The sequence below is a fragment of the Anolis carolinensis genome, chromosome 1 (assembly GCF_035594765.1).
Source record: "Anolis carolinensis isolate JA03-04 chromosome 1, rAnoCar3.1.pri, whole genome shotgun sequence".
In the NCBI taxonomy this organism is placed as follows: Eukaryota; Metazoa; Chordata; class Lepidosauria; order Squamata; family Dactyloidae; genus Anolis; species Anolis carolinensis.
In genome coordinates this window covers 217,322,622-217,340,496 of record NC_085841.1, presented here as the reverse complement: position 1 = coordinate 217,340,496, position 17,875 = coordinate 217,322,622, and the positions used below count along the sequence as shown (strand labels likewise).

At 40.2% G+C, this 17,875-nt stretch overlaps 1 protein-coding gene across 2 annotated transcripts in view; it reads right to left on the bottom strand.

The window, feature by feature from the left end:
* Nucleotides 1-878: 878 nt before the first annotated feature.
* fap (fibroblast activation protein alpha) overlaps nt 879-17,875 on the bottom strand; it is an 82,264-nt gene continuing 65,267 nt past the window's right edge. For both annotated transcript variants that reach the window (XM_062968625.1, XM_062968673.1), the window contains 5 exons: nt 12,138-12,237; nt 7,554-7,618; nt 4,562-4,634; nt 4,176-4,249; nt 879-1,233 (listed from right to left, as the gene is read on the bottom strand). In XM_062968625.1, the coding sequence (XP_062824695.1) occupies nt 1,135-1,233; nt 4,176-4,249; nt 4,562-4,634; nt 7,554-7,618; nt 12,138-12,237 (411 nt within the window). In that variant the 3' untranslated portion in view covers nt 879-1,134. The remainder of the gene's footprint in view (nt 1,234-4,175; nt 4,250-4,561; nt 4,635-7,553; nt 7,619-12,137; nt 12,238-17,875) is intronic.

Here is a 17,875-nt window from a genome sequence, read left to right as displayed (position 1 = left end):
CTGGAGCTTCAAATTAGGTCTTGAGATAGGATTGTTATTATGAACATTGTTATTATTTGTGTTCTTCAGGCTACTGTTGCAAAATATCTGCTAGCCAAGAGGTGTAGATCTACAATTACAACTGACCAACTTGAAAACAACCCACTGACTACGTATTATAGCATTAAGCTTAGTGGGTTATATTAGACCTTTTCCAGGGCTTAGCTGGAACTGATACAAGATTTGATTTTCTCTGTGATTCCTACATTTTTGCATCACTAAGGTACTTTTAAGTGATATCTGCCACCAAGTCTGCTTCACCTACGTAACGTTATGAATGGGAGACATCAATGAACCCTAGTTATCAACAGCTTGCTTAGGCCATGTAAACAAGGGTTGTGGCTTCTTTGATCAAGTCAATCCACCCATTGTGTGATCTTTTATATTTAATGGTGTATCTGTATACTCGAAGATCTAATATATTATCTTCATGGCTAGTCTTCTGATTTTCTGACTATACTATTCACTTTTATTAATATTTGAGCCAAGGCACAGAAAAACAGTATTGATGTTTTACTTGCTTTACAGTTGTGTAAATTGCTTGTGATCATTATTTTTGTTTTCTTAATAATCAATGGAACCCTATTTTGGGCTTTCTTATTTAACTTTCTGCAATAGGCATTCTAATGCTTTTCTCCAATAGGTATTCTAATGCTGTTTTCTGCTAATAATATCATGTCATCAACATATCTCAAATTGTTGATATACCGTCTTCCAGTTTTAATAACTCCTTCTTCCACTCCTTTATGACCTCGTTCTTTCATAGATACATCTATGTGACATGTTGGAATAAATCATAGGTTAAATTTGAGATTTGAGGATGAGAAAGAAACAGGACGTGAAGTCTTCAAAATAGTTGTTTTATTCTTATTGTTCCTTTGTTTACTAACAAATAAACATATCTGAACAAAATGTCATATGATCTGCTGATGCTGAAATGTCACTTAAGAGACTATAAATACTTAGCCTTCCCTAATTTTCACTTTATTATTCTACTTTGAAAATAGACAATCTGTGCAGTTAACATGGCTTCCACAGCAAAGCACACCACCATTCTCTTTATGAAGGCAGGCCGAGGAGGAAGAAAACATCTTCTTAAGGCAGGGAAAAACACTGCTTCAGGAAATGGGTCATGTGGATGTAGAGGTGCTTAAGAGAAAGGCCTGGAATCGCATGGTTCTCATCAGCATACCACTGAAAAGAAAGAGAAACATTAAGGACCTCATCACACTAAAGCATAGGTAAAGGTAAAGGTTTTCCCCTGACGTTAAGTCCAGTCGTGATCGACTCTGGGGGTTGGTGCTCATCTCCATTTCTAAGACGAAGAGCCGGCGTTGTCCGTAGACACCTCCAAGGTCATGTGGCCGGCATGACTGCATGGAGTGCCATTACCTTCCCGCTGAAGCGGTACCTATAGATCTACTCACTTTTCATGTTTTTGAACTCCTAAGTTGGCAGGAGCTGGGCCTAACAGCAGGCGCTCATTCCGCTCCCGGGATTTGAACCTGGCACCTTTCGGTCTGTAAGTTCAGCAGCTCAGCGCTTTAACACACTGTGCCACCAGGGGCACCTAGAGCATAGATCCACTTAAATTCCAGTTTCTGCCTCCTGCAGTATTCTGGGACTTGTAGTTTAAGAAGGAGCCTTTAAACCATTCAGCCAGACAGTCCTGGGCATCATTAAACTTACAAACCCCTGAATCCTGCAGGAGGCAGAAATCGGATTTAAAGTGGAGCCATGCTCAAGTGTGATGAGGCTTTAAGTCAGTGGTTCTCAACCTGTGTGTCCCCAGGTGTTTTGGCCTACAACTCCCAGAAATCCCAGCCAGTTTACCAGCTGTTAGGATTTCTGGGAGTTGAAAACCAAAGCATATGGGGAACCAACAGGCTAAGAATCACTGCTCTAAGATATCTTTATTTGTATAGCTAATGACTAATTCCAAGGTATCTGTGCAAGTTATTCAGTGAGGCAAGTTCAGCATCCCTTATTCGAAATTCCCAAATATTCTACCTGGGTGGATTAGAAAGTGACGTGTCGGTGTACATATACCTTGTGTCATGTACAACTATATTAAAAAATATTATATAAAATTACCAGGAAGTGATAGAAAGATAGATATGGTGCATATGAAATGAATGGATGTCATGCTTAGAAATGCACCCCATCTCCAAGATATCTCATTATATATGTACAAGGATTCCAAAATCTGAAATAAATCAAAATCCAAAACACTTCTGATCCCAAACATTTTGTATAAGGGTTACTCAACCTGTATTAAACTACAGCCCTACTTCTGCTCCTAGCACTGCTTAAGAAAACACTTTAAAAGAGTTTTTGAGATGGTGTTTGGGTGCTAAAGGTTGACTATTTAAAGAACAATAAAAATAAAACATATCCCACAGAAATTTACTTTTGAATAAATTGAAATAAATACTTCCAAAAATATTCAATTATCAGGCCTTAGAATTAAGGTAACTTTTCCACTCTCGTTGTCTTCTAAACCATGGAATTAACCATAAGGCAGCCTGTCTACTTACCAAGATCTCATTGCATGCCACCCACTTTGACAGTGGTTCTAAACCTGTGGGTCCCCAGATGTTTTTGCCTTCAACTCCCAGAGACCCACAGGTTGGGAACCACTGCACTATGGGCTCCTATTCATGTGATAACTTACGAAGTGTCCCATCTTTGGGGACTAGGGCATACGTCATAAAAGTGGCCCAAATAGGCACAGCATAGTAATGCCGAAGATGCAAGTACAGTAAACTGATTTGGTTTTCAAAATGCCATGAAGATCAGCACTGGATTCTAGATTGAATGGTACACAGTGCAGTCACTCAGGTCTTTAGACTTGCAAAACTGCCCCAAGTGGGATATACCATACTTCCCTATATTGCTTTCTTTATTGGAAGCTTGATGCCGTTAAGCTTGAATTCTGCATTAAGATCTTAGTTCTTTGTTTTGCAGGAAAACACTGTGCTCCAGCTAGTATGTCTGGGGAAGTGTAGCTCAGTCTTACAAATGACCTTCCAATTGAATTTTTCATGGATGCCTTCTTTTGTTTAAATTTTCCATATCAACTGCTATGACTGGCATAAACACACTCACACATACATACAGTATATGTACACACAAAGATTATACCCTCCAGTTTTGCAAGGGTTAAGAGCACAGGACTTTCACAAAAGTGGAAAAGTCATGAATGTTTGAAGAAAAAAAGAAAAAGGGGGATTTTTTTTTACCTAAGAGAACACCTCTCTAGTAATCTCTCGATCCTCCAGAGTGAATCTATGGTCTACTTCTACGTGAAGTGGTTAATAAAGTAATTCAGGGAGAACTTAGAGATTCCTAGAGAGAATAAATCCAGGAATAAGTAAAACCAAACTAAAACCTGTAAAGGTGGAGGGCTCTCTCTCTCTCTCTCTCTCTCTCTCTCTCTCTCTCTCTCTCTCTCTCTCTCTTTCTTTCTCTCTTTCTCTCTTTCTCTCTCTCTCTTTCTCTCTCTCTGTGTGTACTGTTTTCTGTAGATTCGTACGACTGATGTCTTACCCCATTCATTTTTAGATTTATGTAAAAGGTAAAGCTTTATGGAGTGTGTGAAATACATTGAAAGGTTACCTTCTGAACCTGTGCAGAGTCAAATCATTCGCTGCAAACCTATCGATCTATCTGTCTCTCTATCTATCTACCTAGCTACCTACCTATCATCTATTTATCTAATAAGAGAAATTGGTTTTCAGAACACTGAGGAGGCTTTAGGACAAGAGTGGAAATTGTGCTTTCTTCACCCCAGTAAGCATAATACCAAAAGGAAGGAATGTTGGGATAGCAGTTCAAGTTGCTGCATAATTTTGTCACCGACTTTTGCAGTAGTGTCCCATGCTTGTTGCCAATGAAATTGTAATGCAGCATACAAATTACACTGAAACACTGTCTTCTGCGCATGTGCAGAGTAAATTTAGAATCAAACCTATTTAATATTTTCTACACAACTTTTCTACACAAGCTGTGCTACGCAAGTGACGACAATTTCAAAACTGATTTTGGAAGCTTCTGTTCTCCTAAACCCAGACTGTAGCATCATAATTGTTATTAGCACTATACATCAATCCTTAAATTGCTTAATATTTATCTACCATGGCCTGGAAATCCACTTGTGCATTGACTAAGGCTTTGGAGATCTGTGCCGAGTTCTGAAAATGCACATTATCTGAAACAATATAAAAAGAAGAAGATGTGGAATTAGGAAGATGACTGATTAAAATAAAGAAAAAAAAGAATCCAACCCACACAACTGACAAATATCAGAAAGCATACAAACGTGGTGCATTAAATTCATGTCATGTCTTATCAAGCTCCACCACAGACATGATCAACAATGAGTCAGCACTGCTTGATGTGCCGGATGGAAAATGGAAATGTGTCTGAAAGTACTGACCCATACAGAAAAATGCTTAATGTTTCTTAAAACAAAGTGACTCTCTCTCTCAGGAGATGAGTACTGGCTTTTCATAAACCTCACCATCTGCCGTTCCATGGATGAGAAGGTAATCCACATTATGAAAGTTCTCAGCCCTTGCCATCACTGTTGAGTTCTGCAAAGTGGGGGAGACAATGAGCCATTCAATGGTTGCCAAGCACAAAAGGATGGGTGACTTTGTTCATTGTTAGCTGCCCTGTACAACTGTGGAGCCACAACGACATTAAGTAAGCAGTTCTTATATACTGTTGAGAAATGGTTCTCACATCACAGGCTTTGCCAGCTGAGGGTGCATCTATACCATTGACAAAGTTAGATGTCACTTTAACTGCCATGACTCCATGCTAGGTATCCTGGGATTTGTAGTTTGGTGATATGTCAGCAATCTGGCAGATAAGACTAAAGACCTTATAAAACTACAACTTTCGGGATTCCATAGCATTGAGCCATGGTAGTTAAAATAGTGTCAAACTGCATTTGTTTTGCAGTGTAGATGCACTCATCCTGAAGCAAAAATCAAGGGGCCAGAATAGCAGGAGAAAATCGATGGTCAGTTCAAAATCTGCCTCCTATGGACAGAAAGGTATCTTCTGACTACAGAAAGTTTCTGATCAAGTGGGGAAAGTTCATTGGTGGAAAGAGTCACACCTTTCATCAATTTCCTCCTGCCCTGTGCCCCCTCCAAACAACTCTAGACTTGCTGAAACATTGAAGAATGGAAAATAATATAATAATTTTATTGTCATTGTACATTGTATTTGGGCTTCTTCACTTCACTTCACTTCACTTTATTAATTAGTCGTTCTCCACCAGAGTGCTCCGAGCAACTTACAATTTAAAATATCATTCCACAATATAAAAACATTCAGCATAAAAACATTCAACAGTGACTATTTGGCGAATTAGATCTGATTTACTTAAATGCACAACCAAAGAGCCAAGTCTTGAGCGCTTTTTCAAAAGGTCGCAACTCCGACATTGCTCTAACATATGCCCGGGCTGTGGCGCAGGCGGGAGAGCAAGCCAGCTGCAATTAACTGCAATGAATCACTCTGACCAGGAGGTCATGAGTTCGAGGCCCGCTTGGAGCCTATGTTTGTTTGTCTTTGTTCTATGTTAAAAGGCATTGAATGTTTGCCTATATGTGTAATGTGATCCGCCCTGAGTCCCCTTCGGGATGAGAAGGGCGGAATATAAATGCTGCAAATAAATAAATAAATAAACATATGGAGGCAATGAGTTCCACAGAATTGGAGCATAGGTCGAAAAGGCTCTACGCCTTGTAGCTTCCAGGCGTACCTCCCTAGGGCCCGGTACGTATAGGAGATTTTCCTGGGTGGATCGAGGTGACCACTGATGGAAAAAAGGAATGAGGCCGTCCCTAAGATATAATGGTCCTTGGCCATTTTGAGCTTTAAATGTCAAGATCAGTATCTTTTAAGAGATCCTATGTTCTATTGGCCCCATGTAAGCTGCCCTGAGTCCCTTCGGGGAGATGGTGGCGGGGTATAAAAATAAAGTTGTTGTTGTTGTTGTTGTTGTTGTTGTTGTTGTTGTTATTATTATTATTTACAATGAGATTAAATGCTTTCCCCAACACACATCACAAAACAACACATCCTTCATACTCCCACCACCATCGCACAGTCCCCAATGCCATATCAATGCGCAGCTATGGAGTTCAATAAAGTTACAGCTCTAGGACAAAAGCTGTCTCTCAGTCTGTTTGTCCTTGTCTTTGTCGCCCTATACCATATGGCAGATGGTAATCATTCAAAAAAAAAAAGAATATGCCGGGTGAGATGGATTCCCAAGAATGCTCTGAGCTTTCTTAAGGCTGTGGGACCTATAAAGTTCTTCCAAAGAGGAGAGAGGGCCAAATAAATGAAGATTGCCTCTTTTTCATTCCTTCTCGCTCTTGGAGACTGGGGAGGCTCACTTTTCTGCCATAGGTACAGAAAGGAATTGGGAAGAAGGCAAGCACTTGATGTGCAAGTTCTGCTATACTCATACCACCCCATGAGAAGTTGAATGGGAGCTTCCAAAGTGCTATCGCTAGTAGTTGGTCATTTATCAGTTCATTCACCAGTATGCCAGAGAGTCAGATTTGAACCTATTCTCATGCTCAAGATATGCTACATTTCTTAAATAGGGCACATTAGCAATGCTGAACCAACATATATTTGTGGTGAAAACCTTCATCAAAATTGTATTAATTTGCAGTCAATGGTTTATGGGAGAGATGGATTTCTATTTCTACAAGATGATTAAAAGTATATATTTACAGTAGAGTCTCACTTATCCAAGACTCGCTTATCCAAGGTTCTGGATTATCCAAGGCATTTTTGTAGTCAATGTTTTCAATATATCATGATATTTTGCTGCTAAATTCGTAAATACAGTAATTACAACATAAAATTACTGCGTATTGAACTACTTTTTCTGTCAAATTTGTTATATAACATGATGTTTTGGTGCTTAATTTGTAAAATCATAACCTAATTTGATGTTTAATAGGCTTTTCCTTAATCCCTCCTTATTATCCAAGATACTCGCTTATCCAAGCTTCTGCCGGCCCGTTTAGCTTGGATAAGTGAGACTCTACTGTATTTGTAAAAATCTCTCAACCAAAGTTGACATCTTCCCATAACTTGATTACCTACCATTGCTACATTATGTGGAATTCTGGGCTTTGTAATTTAGAGAGTCTCTGGCTGACAATTCAAAATTACCTTCCCTAAATTTCATAAGATGCCCCGTGGCCATTAAAGTAGAATCACAGCACTATACATGAGTTGTTTGAAGGGGTTGCTTTTAGTAGTGGCAAAATAAAAGAACACCTTCCTTTTTCCCAACAACTTCTTCCATACTAGCATCAAATAACAATTCATGATGAAGTCATGTGGAAGAAACAGCAGTGGAGGGGCAGAAGGAATGCAGCAAAGACATCATGGAGACAAGAAATAAAAGTGAGGGGAGGGAATTCAGAATAATAGATAAGGTGCGGAGAACAAGAATTTTTCACAATTCTTACCCTGTAGTGCTCAAGATTGTCTGATTCTGTTGGAAGACCCATAAACCGTTCTGTGTAGATGGATGCTATAATACACAAGATAAATATGGTATTATTTACAGTCAAAGCTGTGACAGTATATACTCGAGTATAAGCCTAGTTTTTCAGCCCTTTTTTAGGACTAAAAAAAACCCCTCCTCGGCTTATACTCAGGTGAGGGTTCTGGTGGGCTTATATTCAGGTCAGCTTATACTTAAGTATATATGGTATATTTATTATTTTTCTCTGTTATTATTGGTATTGTTACATTTATTATTTTACTCTATTAATTATTATTATTACATTTATTATTTTACTCTACTATTGTTATTTTTACATTTATTTTACTCTATTTTTATTATTATTAATACATTTATTATTTTACTCTATTATTACATTTATTATTTTACTGCATTTATTATTACATTTATTATTTCACTCTATTATTATTAAAAGGATACATAAGCACATTTACATTGAAGAAGATGAAAATAATGATTTAATCAGAGTTGAACAATCACATCTTAAATTACAGTTTGATGTAAAGATTCAAAAACATTTAAACTACTGATGCCTCAATTAATGTAATTTTATTAGTATCTCGGCTTATACTGGAGTCAATGTTTTCCCAGTTTTTTTGTGGTAAAATTAGGTGCCTCGGCTTATATTCGGGTCGGCTTATACTCAAGTATATATGGGTATACATGTAACAGAAAATACGTTGTACAGTGGACTCCTGCTACAGTATATGCTAGGGCTTGGTTCCAGGATCCCCCTTAGATACCAAAATGCTCAATTCTCACTAAATACAGTGGCATAATAAAATTGTGTCTTTTATTTTAAAAATAACAAAATCAAGGTTTGCTTTTTGGATTTTTTTAAAAGGGGGTATTTTCAAGCCACGGATGGTGGAATCTGTGGATACATAATTTGTAGATATCGATATACAGAAGAATCTTCAATGTAGTTGGATCATAACTTCTCATAATCTCAATAAAACATTTCAAAAGTTTTACTTGTCCAGAACATCCTGCTTAGACTTGTGAGTTATTAGGCACAAGCCACGAGTACAAGCATGGGCAAATATCGGCCCTCCAGATGTTTTGGACTTCAACTCCCAGAATTCCTGGTCCCAGGCCCCTTTCTTTCCGCTCTCAGCTGTTTAAGCCGCTAGACAGAAAATATATGGCAGCCCAATGCAGACGATTGCATTGTTAGGCAGACTCTTGTCTCACTGAGACCATTGGGCTGTTATGAAAACATAGCAGATTATTAGTTATTTAATTTGTTACAACTTTAAAATACACCTAAATTTGGTGTGTGTGTTTTTACTGTGCTGCAAAATCAACCAGCGCTGCCAGATTTGTTTAGGATTGCAAATGGTGGGAAAAGAGGCTTCTCTCTTTCTGTAACACTCAGTGTTTTAACTCTAGCAGCCAAAATTCCCATTGTATTTAGAGAATAAAGTATATATATTTAGCTTTCCTTCTGGGAATATGGGGAAATCATTTATAGCTGGGGCCAGTTCTGGGAGGCATTGGTGGAGCTCCATCATAAATGTTATGTTGGCAGTATCTTAAAACATGAATGTCCACTAAATAAACTCTTTTTAGCTTGCAAAGGGGCCAAAGACAATTATGTAATTCCGTTGGCACATACATTTTTTGCAAAGGGAAGGAAAATCTATCAACCACGGCTTCCATTTAATGCAGATGTTCTCTCATATTCTTAAGCCCAGAAGAAAACCGGGAAAATGGATATCAAGATCGTTTAGTTCTAGAACAGTTTACTCATGAGTTCAGAGTCTTTTCTGCTACAGAAGAGCTACAATGATGTAAATATATTTATTGTGGCCCAAAGTGTATGTGCAAGCGCCTTGCTGCTTTATTTGATTGACAGATTTATATTCTACCTCTTCTCCAATAAACTTAAAGCAGCATACCTGTGTTGCCAGGTTTTCAAAATAGCAAAATGGGACTGTCAAAAAGTCATGGCATGAGATCATCCAAAAAGTTTATAACAAGTTTATATTCTACTTAAATGTCAAATGAAAGTATTGATTTCAGTTAACCTAAAAATGTTTCCTATATACATAAGACTAGAAATTTTAGTCAAAACATCTACCCAAAAACTGGGTTGAGTTATTCATGGGTCAATGTGCATACTGTGCCTTAATCTTTATCAGAAAAGGAACAATCTTCTTCTCTTAGCAGAGTAGCAAAAGGTGAGAGCTTAGTCTGTCCTAGAGGAAACTAAAAGAAGCAATGATTCCCCTTGTTTTCTCTGCCATGACACTGCTTTCGACTTTTCTGAATGTGTTGATAGGAAAGGGAGGCTCACCCTCAAATAGTCAAATCAGAGACATTATTTGTAGTAAGAGATACCTAGCAACTCTGTAGGCATACATTGTTTTCTTTCTTCCCAGTTTATCTTCATGATAACCTGACAAGGCAGGTCAGGCTGCAAGGGAGTGACTATCCCAAAATCACTGAGTAAGTTTAATAGTTCAATGAGAACTTGAACCTAGCTCTTCTCTGGTTAAAGGTAAAGGTAAAGGTTTCCCCTGACGTTAAGTGCAGTCATGTCTGACTCTGGGGGTTGGTGCTCATCTCCATTTCTAAGCCGAAGAGTCGGCATTGTCCATAGACAGCTCCAAGGTCATGTGGCCGGCATGACTGCATGGAGCGCCGTTACCTTCCCGCTGGAGCGGTACCTATTGATCTACTCACATTGGCATGTTTTCGAACTGCTAGATTGGCAGGAGCTGGGGCTAACAGCAGGCGCTCATTCCGCTCCCGGGATTTGAACCTGGGACCTTTCGGTCTGCAAGGTCAGCAGCTCAGTACTTTAACACACTTCGCCACCGGGGCTCCCCCTTCTCTGGTTAGACCATCCCAAATATATTCATACGAAGAAGCTGGAGAGGATCAAATTCCATGCATTTAGACAAGGGGTCCCCAAACTTTTAAAGCAGAGGGCCGGTCCACAATCTTTCAGACTGTGGAGGGGCCGAATTATCATTTGGAAAAAAAAAAACGAACAAATTCCTATGCACACTGCACATGTCTTATTTGTAGTGCAAAACAACAACAACAATGAAAGAACAATACTATATTTGAAAATGAAAACAACTATAACCAACATAAACCTATCAGGATTTCAATGGGAAGTGTGGGCCTGCTTCTGGCCAATGAGATAGTCAGGTTAATTAGGATTGTTGTTGTTGTTGTTGTGTGCCTTCAAGTCATTTCAGACTTTTGGCGAGCCTAAGTCTAAAATTATTTATTTATTAATCTACTACATTTATTTATTACATTTATATCCCACCCTTCTCACCCCGAAGGGGACTCAGAGCACCTGTATGTACATAGAATATATTATATTATTAGCATTGCACAATATTAGCATTATATATTACTATATTGAACTATACTACTATACTGTAATATTATATGCAATATATAACATATTATTAATATTATTATATGGTATTATTATTTGTATTATATTGTATAACATTATAATATTATTATCAGTATTATATGTAAATACAATATAATATATTATTAAAAATGATATAAAAAGATTATATTATAAAACTGAGGGCGGGGGCCAGGTAAATGACCTTGGAGGGCTGCATCCGGCCCCCGGGCCTTAGTTTGGGGACCCCTGATTTAGATAGTGCTATTGGTGCTATCCAGTTAATGAAGCATCATTCAACATCTATCTTTCCTTTCTCTCATTCTATGCTTATATTATTGTTTGTAAGACTGATTTGAGCCCCACAAACAAGTAATATTGACAAACTGTTTGGTGAATTATTATTTGTAATTTTCATCCTGGTTGCACAACTTGAATACACAATTTCAATAATAACCTTAACTGTGCTAACTCACTTGCCTAAATTAGGGCTTGGGAAACTGTGGCTCTCCAGGTTTTTGTTGTTGTCGTGTACCCTCAAGTCATTTCTGACTTATGGTGATCGTAAGGCAAAACTTCAATGGGATTTTCTGAGGCTAAGACTATGTGATGTGGACAAGATCACCCACATGGCTGAGTGGAGCTTCAAACCCTGTTCTCCAGAATTGTAGTCCAATAGCCATGTGTCATGTTGGCTCCAGGGTTTATTGGCCTGCAACCCCCAGCTAGCATAGCTAGTGGCAGAACACACTTACCTTATGAGGCGGATGAAAGCCAAGCTTTCCACATTTCTGATTTAAATTGATTTTCCCTTAATTTCCATCCATAGCCTTGGTTATGGCTGAAGCCCCAAAAGCATTCTGAACAGAGAGATGTGGTGACCTTTCTACTGACAATCTTTTTACTGTGTTTTAAGGAAATCTGCCTGGTGATGTAATAAAACTACTTCACAAACCACCACCAGATAGAATAGGGTTCAATTTTAAAATAAATGGCCAGTTCCAGGAATCTCTCTCTAGGTGAAATTGTGGCTCTTGTCAATTTTGCAGCTGTGACCAAGCATTTCGCAGTGACCCAATTTCTGAAATAATTCACTGTTTGTGCCTGGCTTTAAAGGGCTGATAGTTGCCATCATTTTTTCCGTACCATAATATTCCCAGCTGGAGACAGGAGCGACAGCTATTCCACACTGAAAGACACCTGTGCCAGATCCAAGTGCCAGCGAAGCTACATAGCCACCGTAGGACTGGAAAAAAGAAGAGGGAAGTTAATACTCTGCTGTAAAGCACTTGCTCTCTAAGAATCCAAGTAGTAAAATGCAGAAGCCAAAGAAAGTATTTGTTTTGGCAGCCAAGGCTTCTCCTGAATCATTCTCTGCCAAGCAGAGAACCAAACAGAGCCTGGCACAAGGCCACTCACTTTTCACTTATACAGTATCTTTATGGATTTGATTTACCGGTGCGACTATCTATACTTATATATTTTATAACAAGCTTGAATAACTGAAACAGGTCAGGGGCTATTTTTTCTTCTTGTGCCCATCTGGCAGGCCATGGTGGCCCATTTCAGTGATGTGATCTCACTTCCAGGGACCATTTTTGGCTGATATTTCAGCCAGATTTTTGCGTGGGGGAGGCTGATGAGGGTTAGGGAAGAAAACTTTCATCTTTTTATGTGGTTTTGGGAGATTGGGGGGAAAGTCTATGGAACACCCTCGGCTATGGAACACCCTCCCCAGCAACATAAGGCAGATACCAACTCTCCTAGGCTTCAGGAAAGCCTTAAAGACATGGTTGTGCACGCAAGCTTTTAATGAATGAGAACATGGACTTTACATGACCTGTACGAAGACTTATTGAGGATTCTGGATGAATGGATTTTAATCTTGGATATTCTTAAAATTTTATATAATGTGACTTTATTTTGTAATGGTATCTGTTTTATATGAACTGTTATTTTGTAGATTGTTTTATATGAATTGTTGTTTTTACATTGTTTTTAGGCATTGAATTTTTGCCTATTTACTGTAAGCCACTTTGAGTCTCCTCGGAGAGAAAGGCGGGGTAAAAGTGATGTAAATAAATAAATAAATAAGTCACCTCAAAATAATTTTGGGGTGTGGAATCTGATGGTTTTAAGAAACTTTTGAGAAGGTTGCATTTAGGGATCCCAAGCGGTCTCACACGAGGCACAAGGGCCACACTTTGCCCTGCACAGTTTATAACAATGTCTCTCTCAAGAGCAGTGAGAGGCACAATTTTCTTTAGAGGAAGGCTGCAACAAACCAGTTCTCTACTTTCTGTTGCAATACTAGAAGCCAGAGCCACCCTCTGGAAGATCCAGGACAGGTACAAGAAAGTACTTTTCCACAATGGGCATAATTAAACAAAGGAATACACTTAATTGATAGCATACCCACCAACCGTCCTTATTTGGCAAAGACTGTCCAAATTAATTCTCTGCTGTCCCGCTTTTCCATCTGCTTTTGAAAATGTCCCAGTTTCTCTCTCTCTCCCTACCTGATTCTATGATTCTCTCTTCTGCGTATTGAAATTATTGAAAGTGCAAAAGCAGCGGAGGGACTATGGGATCCTGTCCTTCCTGTTAAAGAATGCTATTCCTAGCTTATGTGTTCTTCCTCATAAATAACATAAGCCATCCTGGCCACACTCCAGTTTTGCTTGGCCACACACACACCAGTTTTCATTTGTGAAATGTTGGAGGCCACCAACGTGGTTAGTTCTAAATAGGAATGAAATGCACTTTTACCTACCTCTTGTTTACAAAACTCACTTAGCGCACTTTTGCCCAGCTCATTTTTATGATTCTATTGCTGTGTTTTAACTTGTGTTTTACTAATGTTTGTTATTTTATTTTTATGTTAATTTTAATTTTTTTATTTGCGCGTGGTTTCTGTTATTTGATGTTGTTTTATGTTTGTTATTATATTTGCCCGGGCTTTGGCCCCATGTAAGCCGCCCGAGTCCCCCCAGGGAGATGGAGGCGGGGCATAAAAATAAAATAATAATAGTTATTATTATTACTTGTGGAAGGTGCATCAGTCAATATTGACTAGTTTTGATATGAATCCCTCCAGAGAAGCCGAGTACAGTAGTACAGTAGAGTCTCACTTATCCAAGCCTCGCTTATCCAAGCTTCTGGATTATCCAAGCCATTTTTGTAGTCAATTTTATCAATATATCATGATATTTTGGTGTGAAATTCGTAAATACAGTAATTACAACGTAACATTCCTGCGTATTGAACTACTTTTTCTGTCAAATTTGTTGTATAACATGATGTTTGGTGCTTAATTTGTAAAATCATAACCTAATTTGATGTTTAATAGGGTTTTCCTTAATCCCTCCTTATTATCCAAGATATTCGCTTATCCAAGCTTCTGCCGGCCCATTTAGCTTGGATAAGTGAGACTCTACTGTATATTGGGGGAAAACCCCAGAAATGCACCATTGCACTCCATTCCATTTGTTGGCTTCTCTGAAACATCTGGTTGGCCCCTGAGGTAACATAATGCTGACATAAATAGGCTTTTGATCCAAAGCAGTGTAATTTTCATGGGGCTGTTAAACTACAGGAAAGGAGATTCCACCTGAACATCAGGAAGAACTTCCTCACTGCGAGAGCTGTTCGGCAGTGGAACTCTCTCCCCCGGGCTGTGGTGGAGGCTCCTTCTTTGGAGGCTTTTAAGCAGAGGCTGGATGGCCATCTGTCAGGGGTGCTTTGAATGCGATTTCCTGCTTCTTAGTTGGGGGTTGGACTGGATGGCCCATGAGGTCTCTTCCAACTCTACTATTCTATGATTCTATGATTCTATGATTCCCCTGTGTGAACTCAAGTCCAGGGGCAGCACCTGTGGATGGGAAGCCCCGAAGATGTCTTTGTAATGTCTATTTAGTGGTAGATATACAGACAGAGCATAAATTAGAAAGTGACCACTTTTTGGCATTATGTGTGTCTGGAGCGGGGAGGGTTTGCTCATATCCCTAGGAACCCATTGGGGCTGAAGTGCTGCCAGGTTTGCTGCTCTCAGCCCAAGTTCCCTGCCAACTTTGCTGTTGTCACAGGAATTCAGTGGCAACTGCAACAACTCCCACTGCAGGAATCTACTGTATACCATGCAGCTGTTGACAAATCTACATAGGGACCACCAAATGCAGCGCCCAAACACGAGTCAAAGAACATAAAAGGCACTGCAGACTAACTCAACCAGAGAAATCAGCCATAGCAGAGCACTTGATGAACCAACCTGGACACAGTATATTATTTGAGAACACAGAAATGCTTGACTACTCCAACAACTATCATGTCAGACTACACAGAGAAGCCATTGAAATTCACAAGCATGTGGACAACTTCAACAGAAAGGAGGAAACCATGAAAATGAACAAAATCTGGCTACCAGTATTAAAAAACTCAAAAATCAGAACAGTAAATAAGAAGCAACGGCTAATTCCAGGGACGGCTAATGACTCTGAACAAAGGATGTCCCCAGGAAGGAGATGAACCTTTCCAATGCTAATTAAGGTGATTAACTGCAACATTCACGCTGGCTTCCAACTGACAAAGAGTTCTTCTCACACCCTGGACTTTCCACAGATATATATTAACCTTTCTTGCTTAGTTTCTCCATACCTCACAACCTCTGAGGATGCCTGCCATAGATGTGGGCGAAATGTGAGGAGAGAATACTTCTGGAACATGGCCATACAGCCCGGAATACATACAACAACCCCAACTCCCACTAGCATAGTGGTTCTCAACCTGTGGGTCCCCAGATGTTTTGGCTTTCAACTTCCAGAAATCCTAACAGCTGGTAGGTAAAGGTAAAGGTTTCCCCTGACGTTAAGTCCAGTCATGTCTGACTCTGGGGGTTGGTGCTCATCTCCATTTCTAAGCCGAAGAGCCGGCGTTGTCCGTAGACACCTCCAAGGTCATGTGGCTGGCATGACTGCATGGAGAGCCGTTACCTTCCCGCCGGAGCGGTACCTATCGATCTACTCACATGTGCATGTTTTCGAACTGCTAGGTTGGCAGGAGCTGGAGCTAACAGCGGGCACTCAAGCCGCTCCCGGGATTTGAACCTGGGACCTTTCGGTCTGCAAGTTCAGCAGCTCAGAGCTTTAACACACTTCGCCACCGGGGCCGGTAAACTGGCTGAAATTTCTGGGAGTTGTAGTGCAAGCAGCTTCCTACAGTAGTTAGCTTAAGTTGGTGCTTATGCTGGCTGTGGACAACGTGCAAGCTCTCAGCCCACTGAAAGGATTAAAATTTCCTCTTACATAAACACCAAAAAGCCAGGGCTGCCCTGACATGTCAGACTGCAACTTCCAGCTCTCATGACTACTGGACAGGGCTTCTGAAACATGTAGACCCACAGCGTCTAGAGGGCAGCAGGATTGTCACCCGGATGTGTGAGCAAACAGCATCAAAGCACCAGCTGCTAAGGGGCCCACCCCACTGACAACATACTGCTTGGCTTCTCAGCAAGTGCCATCTCAGTAGGAGCCCAGCCAATAAATCACACAGGCATTGACAGGATGCTGGCATGTCATCTCTAAATAAAGACTTGGATCATGAGCGTACAGTGCCTTTGCTCACAGACCTCAAGGCATGTAATGGAACAAGCACCACGCATCCCACATAGTTATGTAATCCCTCGCTGCTTGATCCCACCCACCCTCCCGAAAGGTTTAGTTGCCTGTCATCAGTACTCCTGGGTGGGGCGCTCTCTGGCTCTCCCCACTTGTTGTTTGCATGTCCTGTCCTAGTGTAACTTAATCAGCGAAGAGCTGGGAGGGGAATCTGAGTTCATAGATGAAGAGCGGACTTGAGGGAGACCGAGGAGATGGCATCTTAGAAAAGCTGGGGTGGAGGACAGCATGACAATAAGAGAATGCAATGAGCAACACGGGATGGCTTGAAGGAAATCAAACTTTTAGTCTGTCACTGGAGGTTTGAATTAGAATAACTGAATTCTACCACATGAGTGTTAATTGACCTATCTGGATGTTTTGCTATTCACAGTATTTTTGTGCATAGGTAAAAAGGTAAAGGTTTTCCCCTGACGTTAGGTCCAGTCGTGACCGACTCTGGGGGTTGGTGCTCATCTCCATTTCTAAGCCGAAGAGCTGGCGTTGTCCGTAGACACCTCCAAGGTCATGTGGCCGGCATGACTGTTAATGTGGAATTTGTGTATTGGTAGTGTTTAAATGAAATTTGTGTCTTTGCATTCTGATTGCATCATCCAGAGTGTAACATAGTCTGGAAAGAGTTAATTACTGAGAAGCTGTGATGACCTTGATGTGTGGCTGGAACTGGGGAGTGTCCAGACACAAGTGTGTATGCATTGCTGATTGCATCAGTTCAGTTCTGTTCTGTCTGCCTAGGTGTTAAGTCCTGTGTCTATTGTCTGCAAGTCTGTTTGTCTTGTATAGTAAAACTTTGTATATAGTTTTACTAACGTCTCTGATGTCTCTTCGTTCTGCGTTCCACTGACTCCATCTACTGCTGCGCTGCGTAAATTACTCTGACAATTACTGCATGGAGCACCGTTAGCTTCCTGCCGGAGCGGTACCTATTGATCTACTCACATTGGCATGTTTTCGAACTGCTAGGTTGGCAGGAGCTGGAGCTAATAGCGGGCGCTCATTCCGCTCCTGTGATTTGAACCTGAGACCTTTCAGTCTGCAAGTTCAGCAGCTCAGCGCTTTAACACACTGCGCCACCACAGCTAGTGTTAATACCAAACTTCTTCCATTTAATTTCCTTCTGACCCACTGTCTACAATCCCACTACAAACCAGATGTATAACTATATTGATAGATAATGCTTCATGCATCTGATGAAGAGGGCTACAGTCCATG